Source organism: Lipophrys pholis (genome assembly GCF_963383615.2).
Source record: "Lipophrys pholis genome assembly, chromosome: 9".
NCBI classification, from domain to species: Eukaryota; Metazoa; Chordata; class Actinopteri; order Blenniiformes; family Blenniidae; genus Lipophrys; species Lipophrys pholis.
In genome coordinates, this window is record NC_137639.1 from 21,354,836 (window position 1) to 21,369,608 (window position 14,773).

At 42.0% G+C, this 14,773-nt stretch overlaps 1 protein-coding gene across 2 annotated transcripts; it reads right to left on the reverse strand.

Annotated features, from left to right (window-relative positions):
* Positions 1-293: 293 nt before the first annotated feature.
* On the reverse strand, positions 294-13,858 carry usp5 (ubiquitin specific peptidase 5 (isopeptidase T)). 2 transcript variants are annotated; one of them, XM_080471757.1, is made up of 20 exons: positions 13,572-13,858; positions 12,209-12,337; positions 11,994-12,060; positions 11,341-11,468; positions 10,863-11,008; positions 10,106-10,290; positions 9,924-10,018; positions 8,395-8,588; positions 7,246-7,317; positions 6,438-6,525; positions 6,163-6,288; positions 5,928-6,081; positions 4,952-5,114; positions 4,779-4,867; positions 4,467-4,595; positions 3,969-4,112; positions 3,748-3,890; positions 1,864-2,014; positions 1,685-1,769; positions 294-1,187 (listed from the first exon to the last, which is right to left on the reverse strand). In XM_080471757.1, exons 1-20 carry the CDS (start codon positions 13,677-13,679, stop codon positions 1,094-1,096), a joined length of 2,490 nt encoding a protein of 829 aa, XP_080327883.1. In that variant the 5' UTR covers positions 13,680-13,858; the 3' UTR covers positions 294-1,093. The 2 variants fall into 2 exon arrangements, with proteins under 2 accessions (XP_080327883.1, XP_080327882.1); XM_080471756.1 differs by having other exon boundaries at positions 4,410-4,595.
* Positions 13,859-14,773: the final 915 nt, after the last annotated feature.

Consider the following 14,773-nt stretch of genomic DNA (forward strand, 5'->3'; position numbering starts at 1 on the left):
AGTTTTTAAGAAGAGAAGTTGAACATTTTAAACCACAGTGATTTGCCTTGTAATGGAGTTCAAGAGCAACAGATACACTGATTGTACCTTCTTTGAAACCTCTGGATGTCTGATTAAGTGTTGCATGGTGGCTTTAGCATACAAATAACCAAACCAGCACAGGATTTTAATATGAAAGAATCCCTTAATTTGCTCTTTTAAAAACCACGATGTGAAATCCTCAGAGGGGAAACCCGAGTAGAGAAGTGATCGTGGGCTGGAGGTTACTGCAGACGTCAAACACGAGGCAGATGGACAGAAAGACATTTTATTTTTATTTGTCACAGCAGAAGTAACAAAGCATTTGTTTCCAAAATAAAAACAAAATAATAGAAGAATCACCCAGATATCACCCTCACCAAACATTTAAGAAAAAAACCCCAAAAAATCCAAAGTGATTTGGTGTTTTGACTTATTTTATTTTCTTTATGCAACACACAGTTGAGCCGTAGATTATTGGTTTACTGACATTTTCTCTTATTGAACTGTTTTTAGATCCTGGCGGAACATATGGTGACACCATAGCTGCAATCTCCCCTTAACAGACCCGGGAACAAACATACTTTGCGAGGGAGGGGCAGTGACTACTGACAGCACTGGAAATCAATAGTCGGAATATTGTCGGCGTAAACTTACGAATGAACAAGAAACGGTCTGAGCAGCCAGAGTCGCTCCGACAGGTGGGACTTGTTCCCTGAAGCAGGTTCAGAGTTATCTGCAGAGCTTTTCTGAGTAACGCCTGGACCCAGCGACAGAAGAGATCTCAGGCGATTCCCGGTTTGACTCGAGGAAGTTGAACAGTTGAATCTGCCTGCGGTTTGGAACCGGTGGAAGAAAAAAAAGAAAAAAAAAAAAAAAAAAAGGAACAGCTACCCCCTCCCCCCAAAAACACCTCAACTGTACATCTGCACCAATTAGTTTCAGGGTGTATATATGCAATCTCAGAGATTTATTTACATGTTTGTCAGTTGTGAAGCGTGCCGGGGTTTTGAATTGTAAGAGCTTGTTGGAGTGCAACTATAACTGTTGTCGTGTGTGTAAAAGCTCCCGCGCCTCATTCTGCCACCCTGCGGTAGAAGTAGAGGTATCCCAGGTCTTTGGGGGGTTTCTCTGAAGCACACACCTTCTGATCATTGAAGATGACCCACCTGAGAAACACAAACAGCTGTAGTTAACAAACACATGACGGCATAATTAAGTAATGTCTCGCCTGCAGATACAAAAGACCTCATTTTTTATTACAAACTAAAAAATGGTTGCCATGGGAGAACAGGCTTTGTGAATATAAAACTCTCTCACTCGAATAATATCTTAATGACGGAGCAAATCAGCAGCTATGAAATTATATTTTTGGAGTATGGCGCCCCCTGCTGAGCCACATGGACACAAGCTTTTATTACACTAATGTGCACGTTTTTATGCACTGACAGGTAAATTACGATCCAATTACAAAACGGAAAGAATATTTAACAAATAAATTCTTCAAACTGTGATTCATTGTTGTTTCCTTTCAGATTAAAAAAAAAAAAAATGAATCAAACTGAATTTCTCATTTATTCACTTTCACAACATCAATTGATTTTTAAATGCCCCCCCTGTGAGGCTTTCAAAAGGTGATTTAACCAATAATTCATAGCACACTTACTGCTGGTCCTTCTTGATGTGACAGACGTAGTGGCCACACATGGTGCTGGTCCCCATGTGGCTGATGAAGGCAAACAACTCGTATTCTGGAGAGGAAACAAAAAACAAACCAAAAATGAGTCCATTCATGTTTAAATGACAAAATACTTCGGATTTCATGGTGCCAATTGTTGGACTCACTGCCAGGTCCGTCTCTGACTCGAGGCCCAGGAGGAGGCTCCCTGGCGCTCTCGCTCTCTGCAGCCGAGCGACCTCCTTCAGACACGTCCATGGACTCCAGGTCGTCCAGGTGAGAGAAGATCCAGTCCACCGCCCGGTGCAGGACGTTACTCTGAGTGGGAAATTATCAAGAAATGAACTAAAAACCTTTTCTGAAGTTTCTTTGAATGTTTCATATTACAATATTTCACGAGTTAAAGAGCCAAAAATGACGATGCCCATTTGCAACAATAAAACTAGAGTGCTGCTCAACCGTGACGTTTCACAGCAACATACAAGAAATGAAACATCAAAGCCGCGATCTGTGTAGAAATTATCTGTCCAACTCAACATGGGCATTTTTTTGGCAGGAAGAAGTTCTATATTTTTATGAGCTCCTATTTCCTATTGAGAATGTGTTTGTACACGGAAACCAATAAGAAACCAACATTTTCACTCTTAAGACTTTTGTTTTGAAGGTGGAGGTGAGGAGGACTTTAGTTCCCGACATACGCCTGAATGAATTCCACACGGAGTACAGTCAGTAAACGGCTGATTGCATGATTGGAGCATGGGCCATGATGAAAGTCCATCTCAACACTGAAACATTATTTAATGTGGATTGTTACAAACATTAAGTGTTTGAAAACACAAAGTGCAGGATTTCTTATTACATCATTATTTGCCTTTGGCGAGATTCATCTCATCCTAAATGCCACATGGACTTCAGATGTGTAAAAACTAAACACTCAGAAGGGAATGAATGACGTGAGCCTACCAACAAAAACCAAACAATTTTCTATTAATCCCATAAGAAACATTTCTAAACCTCAAAGTGTTTGTGTTTGTGGCAACGAGACGAAACCTGCAAGAAGAAAAAAAAAAGTATGCTTTTAATCTGCAACGCTTGTTTATCAGAACTGCTTTGTTGTGTGATGCATGGAAGCTAATTAAAGTGCATAATAAAAACCCCAGAGGTAAATAAATGTCTTGTCTGTGCAGTGAGGGAGTCAAGTTTAATGAAAGACCGTGAAAACCTGCGACTACACACAGATTACAAACTGTAAAACCAAGACGGACCTGACCACAGGACTGTGCAAACTAAAGCCGGACAGAAATTCCCTCGCTGACAAAGTCCTTGTTACACATTCGTAGCCTGTGGACAGATTTTGACGTTTCACTGGATCGACTTTAATTCTCTCTGCCTGAGCAGCCGAGTGTGAAGCGGTGGGTATAAAGATCAGCACCAAGACCGAGTCTGTACTTCTTTCACAGAAAAATATGGCAGGTTCGCCGTGTTGGAGGAGTTTTAGGTTTTTATTCACGAGAGACCGTTGGAGGGATAGTGAGATGGGCTGCAGACAAGCAGCAGCAGGAACGCAGTCGAATCAGGACTGTAGTAATGAGGCGTAAGCGGAGCTGTGAGGTAAGGCAGTTCTTTCTTACACTACTGGAGCCATCTTTTGTCATGAACGGTTAGTCATGTTTCAAACAGAATCATATATACAAATAACCAGATTCCTCACTCTTTCATTAAGGGTAGAAACACCAGAAATCAAGTGTCTGATGAGAATGAATCCTATTTACTTTCAGATGAAAGTATAAACTGAAGGTAACAGCAACACACCAGAGAGACTTTCTGCAGTTTAATAACCTGATAAAATGAGTAACGATGAAGGAGCCGTATTGGATCTGGGCGTGAAGTGTGACATTCACTCTCCCTCTTTGTCAAAGGACACGTTATCTTTCTGAGGCTAAAGCCCATCAGACTTTATTTCACGGTTGCTCTGGGAAACACGTGTCTGAACTCTACCCTTCAGTCTGCAAAGCTCAAGTGGAATGATCAGGAAGCACTTCGATTCTCACCGTAGCGCGAAGTGCTTTGGTTGCCTGGTCTCTGCTGAAGCCCATGGAGACGATGGTTGCAAGGTGCTCCTCGGAGAGGCTCTCGGTGGGCGTGGTCCCGGGGCCGGAGCTGCAGCCCGGTACCACCAGGGGGGCAGAGAAGTCTGCAGCCAATCAGAGCAGGAATGATGAGACAAGACTGATCATGATGCTTTCTGGTATTGCTCCATCAGTCTACACACCTGGATCATCCATATGGCCCATGATCCAGTTCATGGCAGCATCGATTCCAGTGTTCCCAGTGTAGTACACCGCTTTCCTACAGGCCTCCAGTGGAAATCCCATTTCACATAACTGAGACACAGTGGAGTCGTCGAGAACGGGAGCTGAGAGTGTTGAGGGGGAAGAATTGAATTACTTCGATGCCCTTAAACTCATTGTGCCAAAATAAAACAAAAAACAAAACTCGAGGGGGTTGAAAATAGACAAAACTCATATACTATGAAAAATGAAACCATATGTCTTTCTCGCTCCAAAATGTGAATCAAATAATGCCAAAATATAAATAAAAAGGCAACAGACAAACTCGTGGAAACAGAAAAGGCAGAAATAAAGAAAAGAAAGAAACAAGGTGGACGTATAAGAGGAGGAGGGAGAAGAGGAGAAATGACAGACAGACTGACACAGCAGTGGGGAGTAGAGAGAGTCGTCCTCATCGTTGCCATGGGAACCCAGGATACCTTTAACCTCAACATCTGGGGTCATGAGTGGGGGCGGGGCCACCTCAGGTAGAAGCTCCTCTCCCGGCTGCTGGCCGGTTGCACGCAGAGCGCTCAGGTCCAGAGTGTCAGGAACGTCGATGCTAACATCTGCAGGGAGGAGAAAGAAAAATACTCATCATCCACTGCAGTGTATCGCTCACTCAAAGTATTCTCACACCCTAGAGACTGTGGCCCAGTTTGTGTCAGTGAGCAGACATCACAAAGTCTTAAGAGCACATATTAAATAAAAAAGGAAAAAGATCTGTTTTACTTAATAACATGTTTGCTTACCCAGTTTTTTGGGCACCCAGTCAAGGCCAAAGGTGAACTTCTTAATTTGGATAACCAGGTGGTCGGGGAATGAGGCAAAGCGGGTCGTTCTGAAATATGACATCAAAAAATAAAAGATCAGATAACTTCCGAGTAATTACTAAAGGTCAAAGTGTCGCTGGCTGTCCTCATACTTGGTAGCAGTAGTCTTGGCTTGCACAGCCGAGCTCCAGAAGTCTGTGAGGACCTCTGGCTCGCTGAGGGCCGCCATGCAAGCTGTGAAGGGGATTTGTGCCCGCACTGTTGGGGCTGATGTGTCTCCTTCCTCACGGCGCCGCTCTGCCTCCTGAAGCTCCTCTGTTATTGAAAAAAACAAAACAAATATCAGCACTAAGATAAAGCACTGTACCAACTTTGACTGTCAGTTATGAGGCGGGAACGAAGTGTTATTCACCTGGAGCATATTGATGACATCCGCTGAATCCTTGTTAAATGGGCTTTGTTGGCTTTTTGTCATTCATTTTAAAAGTAGTTTGCAAACATTTAAAGTAGGACAGTAATGTGCTGTGATAGTATCGCTGCCTCAAGCAAAACATTTTCCTTTTGAAAATTCTGACGACCTACAATCATGTGTGCTCGACTCACGTGTGACTTCATACTGCCCATAAATGTAAATGAGTGTTTCTCCTCTTTCCACTGCTCTAGACAAATTCACTGGTGTTCCAGTGCTTGAATCAAAACAAGACGCGGATGTGGCGGGTTTTCAACATGTCCCAGATGCAGAGGGACGCTCTGCTTTGAGCTCTTTGAAAAAGTGTGACCTGCTCTAAATAGCCATCAGAAGACGGTGTAACACACTGTGTCCATAAAAAGGATGGACATGGTCAGCGACAACACCGTGGTATGGAAACAATGCTCATCTGATCAGAAGAGGCCCAAAGTGTACCAAAACATTTCCCACACTATTACAGGACTGAAATTGGTGAAAACAACATCCGATTGTCACAGCGAATATCAAGGCCTGTCAGACCAGGAAACATTTTCCTAATCTTGTATTAGTGACCCTGTTCTTAGGTAATAAGAGCGGCACCCAGTGTGTGTTGATTCAGTTATGTACTAGTGCTCGTTTTTCTTTGTTTGTTTGTTTACTTGCACATTAGAGCTCCTCACCTGTATTGGTAGCCTGGTCCATAGGCACGGGCAGCTGAACTATGTAGTCCACTCTCTGCGTGTACTTTGCTTTCTGTGATTGCTCGCACACGATCCTCTCCTCCACCAGGTACCTGAAGGCTTCCGACGGGTTGGAGCCAGAGCGACAGTTTCTCTGAGAGAGAATAGAAATATTCAGATGCAGCAGAGCAGAAGGAGCGCTCGTGGGGGAAGCAGAAAGTGAGTGCAACCATACCTCCACCATGTTTATGAAGTGCAATAAAAACTCCTGAGCGTCCTGTTGTCGATTGGTGGAAAACTCTGGGTGGCCCCGCCCAACAAGTGCTTTGAACATTCGTGGCGCAATTCCAATTTGGTCTCCCTGAAAGCAACAACAACAGGATTTGTCTTTAAGAAAGTTAATACCAGTCACCAACTCACTCATTTCTGAGAGTAAATCTGAAAACAAGCCACAGATGTCTGTTAAAACTAAGACCTGGAAAGTGACTATCACCGAGTGTTGCTTCTTACCCTGGGTTCAGGTGTTCCGTTTTCATCTCCGGGGTCTGGAGCTGGTTTGGAATACTCTCCTGACAGCAGACCGTAACCGAGCTTGGCTCTGAGAGAGGCAAACAAAGCTGACATCATTGTGCATTCAGCAGTATCACAGAACTGAACACAAGAACGGGATCTGGACACAAGCCTGGAAATACTTTTGGCTTTTGGGTATCATTTTGGATTTTCTAATTTGGGAGACAACATTCTCATATCTGATGAGACTTTTATAAAAAAGTTCTGTTTGAGACAACGATAATCATTTAATACAAACCGAGATGATGCACCAAACTGCATTCTGAAGTGTCGTTTTACTTGAGCAGTATAGATGTGTTTTTGCACTTAAAATGAGACAGAATAGAAGTACGATTTTTTTCCTCCCGCATGAAGCTTAAACAACTCAATGCCAGGTGTCAGTTTAAGTCTGTAAAAACCCTGCTGATATCATTTCAGTTCAGGGGGATCAGCCACATTAAAAGACAAATATTACATTTTAAGACTGAGCTGTCAGGAGAGGCGGACATAATCAGCTTTGTCTGACAGCTGGCACACGACGACTATACACAAGTGTGACGCTTCTCTTCATTCACTGAGCAGGTTGGCTGCATTTCAACCACAGCGCAAGACAAAGGAGGCAGAATGTTCAAGTGGAAATAAAGCTCATGGAGAATATTCTTGCATAAACTAAAGTGCATAATTACCACTATACTCCCAACCTGTTGCCACTGACAGGATTTTGAGAGTTGGGTGTGTGCGTGTTGTAGTCCAGTATCTTGTCACTTACACTTGAGTTTTGAAGTCCTGGGTTGGGTCGCTTGGCGCTTCGTCAATTATCTTGTCAATGTTGGACACATACCTGCAAGGGAAGGAAAGAAACTAAACGTTTGCATTCATCAGACTTTAAGCTGTATAACCTGAAGGGTTTTAGTTTTTACATGAATATTCAACAAGTAACACTTATTGATAAAAAGAACAGGTTGTGATGCATAACGTAACTGTGGTCTGCCACGAGGCAGAGCAAGTGGAGTGTAAATGATGTTTCTGCTTACCAACTCTTGAAGATGGATGGAATTTGAACAACAACAACAACAAGAACAAAACGAATCCGATTTTTATTCCGCCTCACATTTAAAGTACAACAACTGGGTAAACAATGACAAAGAAGGAGGAGCTGATAAATGTTTATCGGTCACACATTTTCTAGTTCTGCTTCGAACCTCAAAGGATTCTGGGACATCATTCACACCCCTGAAGACGTGAACAGTATGATTTCAGCAATGTGAGAGCAGAAATGCAGAACTGAGGCATGAAAACAGTCTTTACTTTTAAATTCAGAAGGGGTAGAAATTGTGTTCACATTTATGAAAATTTGCCAGGGAGTAAGAAATTTGCCAGGGAGTAAGTGCAAGCATGTTGCCAGGCAACCAAATCTCCAATATTCATGTTCAACATGTGAGTTCAACTACTAGACACATTTGGAAAAAGATTGTGTCAAAATGAAACGAGCCAACAGCCTCTAAAAAAATGAAGATGCACTCAAAGTGTCAGCCCTTTAAATGAAAAAGGTCTGAGTGGCATCTTGTAATTGCATGTGTCTGACTGAAAAGAAAATTTTTTATAAGGTAAAAGATTTGCTGGAAAAAAAAAACAAAACACTGAAATAGTTCAAAATGAAACCAAAAAAAGTGAACTTTCTTAATAAAACATTTATTTTCTAACTTAGAAGTGTGTACCTTGTATTGTCTTGAGGTGGAAATGCTTACTGATCAATTCGTGGCAAAGAAACGGGGGTGTATTTTTCCTTTTATAAACTTGTACAGTATCTAATTCACAGACTCAATGTTGTCACCCCTCCCTCACTTTGTTAACACTGTTCCGCGGTCTGTTTTTTGTTGTTGTTGTTTGTGTAAATGTCAAAAACAAAGTTACTAACTTGCTCTGGAAGTCCGGGACGGTGAAGAGCACTTGCATGACAGAGTTGAGGTAGCAGCTGTTTCCCAGGTTCTTCATTCCAGTCAGGCCGGGGCCAAACATGGGTCGAAGGGTGGTACCCGACTCCTGGATCACCTCCCACTCCCCCACACGCTGGTTCACGGCAATCTCCAACTCAGTCATGGTCCGCTCAGTCTGTTTCAGTCAGACAGAATACGGAGTTGGAATGAATACAAACTCATTTTTAACTTGTTATTTGTGACAGCCACCAAACATGAAGGGATCATTTGAGAACAATGAGCTCAGATGAAGCGACAACATCAAAAAGATGAGCAAGAAACTGCAAAAAGAGACTTAAGTGTTTGCACTTTGTCTTTCACTTTACTGGAGCTGTGCTCCTTCGCCCCCGCTGGTGCAACATCATTAAGTTTGTGCGGCAATACATTAGGAAGACAAGAAACAACATTAGCGTACACAGTGAGAGGCACGGAGATCTTAGGATTGAAAACTGTGAGGTCTGTGGTCTGCATATGAGAAACAGGTGGCAAAATAAATGAACAGCAGCAGGAAGACGGAAGTGAAACAAGTGTTAAGGAAATTGTGTGAAACAGCAGGAAAATGTAACGAGAATACGCTGCTGCTTTAAGGCCACGCAGTGATAATTCTAAGCTATTTTATTAGAAAAGACATAAAACAAAGGCAGGAGCCATTTAAAGAAAGTAGAATACAACGCAAACATTGACTGTGCATATTTCAATCACGCTATTTCAAGCCTCGTTTTATTCTTTAAAACGTCAGACATGAAAGTCAAAAACACAATATCTCATAATTTTAGAATATTTCAACAGACTGGATGTTATCCTATTTGTCAAAATGATTAACCTGATGATCAGCCATTAATATTATATTATTGTAACAATAGTATATACTTTTCATTGATATTCTGAAGATGAGTCTTTTGCTCTCTTCCTACATCCAATATTCAAACCCCACATTCAAGGCCAACACCTCTGATTATAATTTTAACTTTTATAGGTCATTTTCATTGTCTTGCAACCATTTATCCGTAAAGCCTTCTGCTTTTTACCATTCCAATAATTTCACTTTTTACATATTTTTAAAAATGTGTTAAAACACTATGTGCAAAGTAAAAGAGTTTTTTAGACGCACCTGCAGTCTAAGAAATAGATGAAAACCCAGTGATATTAATATAAAACTCTCTCCTTTTCCTCCTTAACATCACTGGCTCTGACTTTGCAGCAATCAGCTAAAGCAGAGCGAGGCACAGAGTTCTGGTTGTCGGCCAAGAGGAGGGAGAAATCCGATATCTCCGATCGAATTCGCAACTCCAGTTGTAAAGCAGCAGGCTGATCAATACTTCTGTCTACAAGAACCTGATCTGAAACTGAATATTGATAACCAAGAAGTAAAATAGATGGATCAAATACTTGCAGTGGCTATTGAATGAATAATAAAAGCATATTTATTCAGGTCTGTTTCCCTCAAAGTCAGCAGAAACTCAACACTTGCCTTCTCCATGGTCATCATGTCGATGCCAAAGTGGGATAGATGCTCAGGTAACTTGGAGTCCAGCACCATGTCGTCTTCGTCGTAGGAATACACATCTGGACATTGAGAAAACAGCCGTGTTAATGACACGTGTATAAAAGCACAAACTCCACCACCAATCAGTCATGATCTTTTCTGCTCACCAGCTCCATCTGGAGTGATGGTTCCTAGTTTGACAGCAAGGGGGTAGCCAGTCTCCTGGAAATGGAGGAGGGCGTGGTTGTTGCCCCCGGAGCCGTCGAAATACCGGCGACCACACAGCACTTTGCCGTCTGTCAGGTTCGCCCACAGATTCTCCTGGAGGTCACACACATCGCACCGCCAGCCGCTAAGGCAGAGGAAAGGAAAGTCATATTAACGCTCAAAAAATACAGGTTTACTCCTACCCTCTCTTTTTCAGAAGAAATATTCAAAATGTTGTTATTGGAAGCAGAACAGCATTATCTTACTAAAATAACTGATAATTGGTGAGGAAATTAAACAGCCACATGTTTATTCAGACATGTGACATTTCATCACTTGTGAGGAACGTTAAAGCTGCTGAGGGTGTGATCAGCGCTCCTGGTAATGGAGGCTCACAGTTTGTGTCTCTTTGTGATTCAATACACCTGACTGTAATGAGCAGTTTATCGTTCTCCACACACTTGGGTGAATAACATAAACACAGCCCCACGTAATAACCTGGCATGCAACACTACAATCTTTCTGTGTGAACGGAGATTGTGATTGAAACACGAAGGTCTGAATGTTAAAATCTTCTGAAGCTAAAAAAGAAAACCGATGTTTCTTGCGGATCGTTCTCGTGTGTGTAAGGCCTATCCCTCTGGGACCACAAGTACACACCTCTGATCTACACAACCCAGCATGGCATGCTTAATTACTGGAGAGCCATGGTCTCACCTGGGAGGGATCTTCACTCCGTTGTCAAGTTGTTTAAGGTCAGCCGCATGCCGCGACTCCTGTCTCACCTCTCCATCCCACTGCTGAACTTGCAAGGCGTGAGACACTGAGTCGGCTGCCATGATACCTGCCATTGACAGAGACACCTAGAGGCAGGAAAGAAGAAGCAACGGATCAAACTCAAACCTGAAAGCTCAAAATCCTTTGTTTTTGCCCATTTTAACAACAAACAGAAATTTTTCATTTCTTAACATGTCATCCCACTTGTACATTATTCAGTATATTGACATATATATATATATATATATATATATATATATACACTCTTCATTGCATTATGAAGACCTGAGGCAAGATTTGCATGGATACCTTAGTTTGCAGCACTTATGAAAGGTGACTTTTATGGTCTAACTGCATGTCCTTTTTCATTCTCCATTTTCATTCTCAAATTAAAAAGTAAAAACAGATTATAACTCACCCGCTCCTTCACAACATCGGGCATGGTAGTGAGATCATCTGAAGTCACCTCCTCTCTGCCTGGGAGGATGACCACCTTCACATCTTCCTCATATAGCTCCTGCTCCACATCAAACCCTCCTTCAATGCCTGCGGAGACCCAAGAAGTGGGGTTGGCACATGCTTGCTTCAGAGACGAAAACACAATCCCTACTTTTAAAATCAGGCTTAAAACATTGTTATCTGATAAAGTTTGTCGTTACCACTGGCTCAGATCACATCGAATTATAATCTTCTCTCACCATACATTAATAGGTCAACACTGCATGTCACTAGCTCATGTGCCTCTCTGATGTAGTCTATGCTCCCTCTTCTCTGTCTGCACCTGCTTGCTTGCTGATATAAATATGTTTGTGGCAATCAGTCCGATCCTTTTTTCTCTTATTATCAGTCTAAGCAGAAAGCAGCAACCTCAAAATCAGGTTGTTTTTGACATTTCTTCCTGGTGAAAACGATTTGTTTTCCTCTGCACTGTCACCCACAGCTCATGTTGGGATTCTTGTTGGATTCTTCTCATGTGACATGAAATGGCTATGTCGTAATTGGCACTGTAGCCATAAAACTGAATTAAATTCCTAAGAAGTCAGCAATAATAATTAGTGTTTGTACAAATACCTATAGCCAGTCTGGTGGGCTTTTTCTTAGGTGGGTGTCCAGAGCCAGAGTTGTTGTCATCTTCTTTCTATGAGAACAACACAGAATGTCTGTCAGCTTAGTGGAGGGGAAAAGTGAAAGTGACGGTGGGATTTATAGTCAAAGCGTTCTTGAATGACGTGGAACTGATCACTGTCTTGAAGGAAATGCATTAAAGAGTAAACTGAAATGCCTACCTTGGCCTTACGTGTCCGGGTGATTTGCAGGTAAGCCCTCTGACCAGACCGAGCATGGTGTCTGTCCACATACTGACTCCCAAAACCCAGGAAAGTGTTCATGCACACATACAAGCCTCCTTCAGTTTCCTGTGAGAAAGTCAGAGAAAAACTTTTAGATAACATATCGGAATCATGACACAGCTCAGCAGAAACTGAGCTCAATAGAATATGCATCTTTCCTAGAGCAGAATAAAAATTATACTGTAATAACACAATAATATCAGAGTAATTAATAATTAGTATTCAATCACTGTTAGTACTGTTTGTACTTGAATTTGTTTCTATGTACTAGGATGTCTTTATAACAAATGTCCGTTGATGTCTGCAGGTTCATCACTGGTTTAAGTTGTTTTTATTGCCGCTTTGATCCCAAATGAATTAATAAATGAATCTATTAGAGTGAGACACCTAGTGTGTCATCATAGCTGCACCACATGATAATAATGACAAAGTACTGGTCAACAGATCTTTGCTGTCTGTATGTACTCTGCCTGACTCCAATAACACAAATACAGAAAAAGCAGGTTAACTGTGGAGTCTGAAGTTGACTGTAGATGTAAATGGGGGATTGACATGTACAGGGTGAAACCTGCCTTTCATCGACTGTCAGCCAGCCCAGTTGGCCGGCCACTCTCTAGATAAGAGCATACATGGAAGATGGGTGTCAGAGGAAGATTTATAATATACTAATAAGATTCAGTTAAACAGATGTACTGTAGATGCATGTATTAAAAGCAGAGATTTCAAAGTTCAAAGGAAGCATGACTGGCTCTATCTCGCGCAATTTGACAACCTTAAATTACAATAAGAATCAAAATAATTGCACTGCATTTAAATTAAGTGGCTCTAACCTTCCAGTAACAGCCTGGATGGTCATCATATCACAGCATCCGTTACCAGAAGCTACTTAAATATGTGCTAACCTTAGCATCTGGGTTTAGCATCACTCATTTAATGTTTAAAAAGTCCACGACTAAAGTAATGTGTCATATTGGATTAACAAATGTTGAGATCAGAACACTGACCGTTTTATGAAAAGTGTGACCATACATTAAATAATATAACCGGGCAAATCAGCACAGCGAGCGAACGAGTTGCCACCACAGCTAAGTTTCCATTACAGTGCATTATTAGCTTAGCTTGATGCTAACATGCTAGTTAGCCTAAACGTTAAAATCCCAATAAAACGGAGCGCTCACGCGCAGGAAACGATGGAGAAACGTTGCGTTTTGTGAAAGCGAGAGCAAGGCTGGGGAGACGGAGGATGAATCTGGAGTGTCTGTTCGCTGGCGGTATGATTTACAAAGAGAAGATGGCTCACCGGCGAGGAAAATGACAAGGCGCATTCGTCTTTGTGGACACGGTCCCCGGGCTTCGGGACCCGAATTGTGGACAAAACCGATCTCAAAACCTCACCAACGTCCGCCATAGCGAGCTCGCTAATTCCGCCTGTCAGTGGGACACTTGCTCCACGGAGTTTGGACCCCCAGCCTAAGATTTCCCGGCTCGGATGAGCGTTAGTTGTGTGGCCCGTGCTGTGCAGAGTGTTTGGCTGAATGAATCATGGGACGCCGCCGACGTGAGTTCAGAGAAGGCCGGACAGACGCTGCCGGGCAGCAGTCAGAGGGGCGACACTTCTCACCGTAACACCGAGAATACGAGGCGCTTCTCACCGTAACACCCAGAATACGAGCTCCCACGATATCTAATCAAAATTCATAATGTGCTCCTATTTGTCCACACAAAAGAGCCACATTAAACATTTCCGTGATGCAGATTGAGATTGTTATTCTGTTAATTTACTGTCCACCTCTTTAATCAATTTAAGTTGTTATAAGGCCCCTGAAATATGTTTATTACCGTCGCCAACGACAGGTGGGCCAAGAAGGTTTTCTTCTTCTTCTTCTTCTTCTTCTTCTTCTTCTTCTTCTTCTTCTTCTTCTTCTAAATCTAAAGATTTTTTTTATTAATAAAGAATATTTAAATTTAGAACACTTTTACTTGTGTGACTGCATAATCTCAATAAAATTAGAAACCCTTGAAATGATTGTGTAGTATTTGGTGCTGTCCTATATATGAAAAAAAAAGTTTATTTAAAATGACATCCAATATGCCTATAACTCACTTTAAGATTCACGTAATCCAACATACAGTTTGTGCCCTGTGGACGTCCTCTTGTCCTCTATCCCCAGAACACAGAGTGAGTTTGGGAAGCGAGTTCTTGTACTCTGCTCGCTCTAGAGCACTAACATTCCAGGAACTTAACACCATTATTAATTTTAAAACTTGTGTTTTTAATGGATAATTGTGGATGGTGTAGAAAGGGTCCTAAATTTTGGGCCTCAAGGGCTGGTGTCCTGCACGTTTTGGATGTCTCCCAGCTTCAGCACACCTCAATCTAATGTTGATGTCAGCAAAAAAAAAGCCCAATACGTGCCTCTTATCATAATCAGGTGTATTGCAACTCGGACAGACCTAAACATGCAGGATACTGGCCCTTGAGGCCTGGAATTGAGGATGTTT

Bases quoted from the DNA above. Each gene is read 5' to 3' on its own strand.
- usp5 (XM_080471756.1), bottom strand. From the start codon at position 13,679: ATGGCGGACGTTGGTGAGGTTTTGAGATCGGTTTTGTCCACAATTCGG. The intron at 5,115-5,927 runs GTGAGGAGCTCT...TTTCAATAACAG, and splicing joins GGACCAGGCTACCAATACAG to AGGAGCTTCAGGAGGCAGAG. The intron at 3,891-3,968 runs GTGTGTAGACTG...GATTGGCTGCAG, and splicing joins GGGCCATATGGATGATCCAG to ACTTCTCTGCCCCCCTGGTG.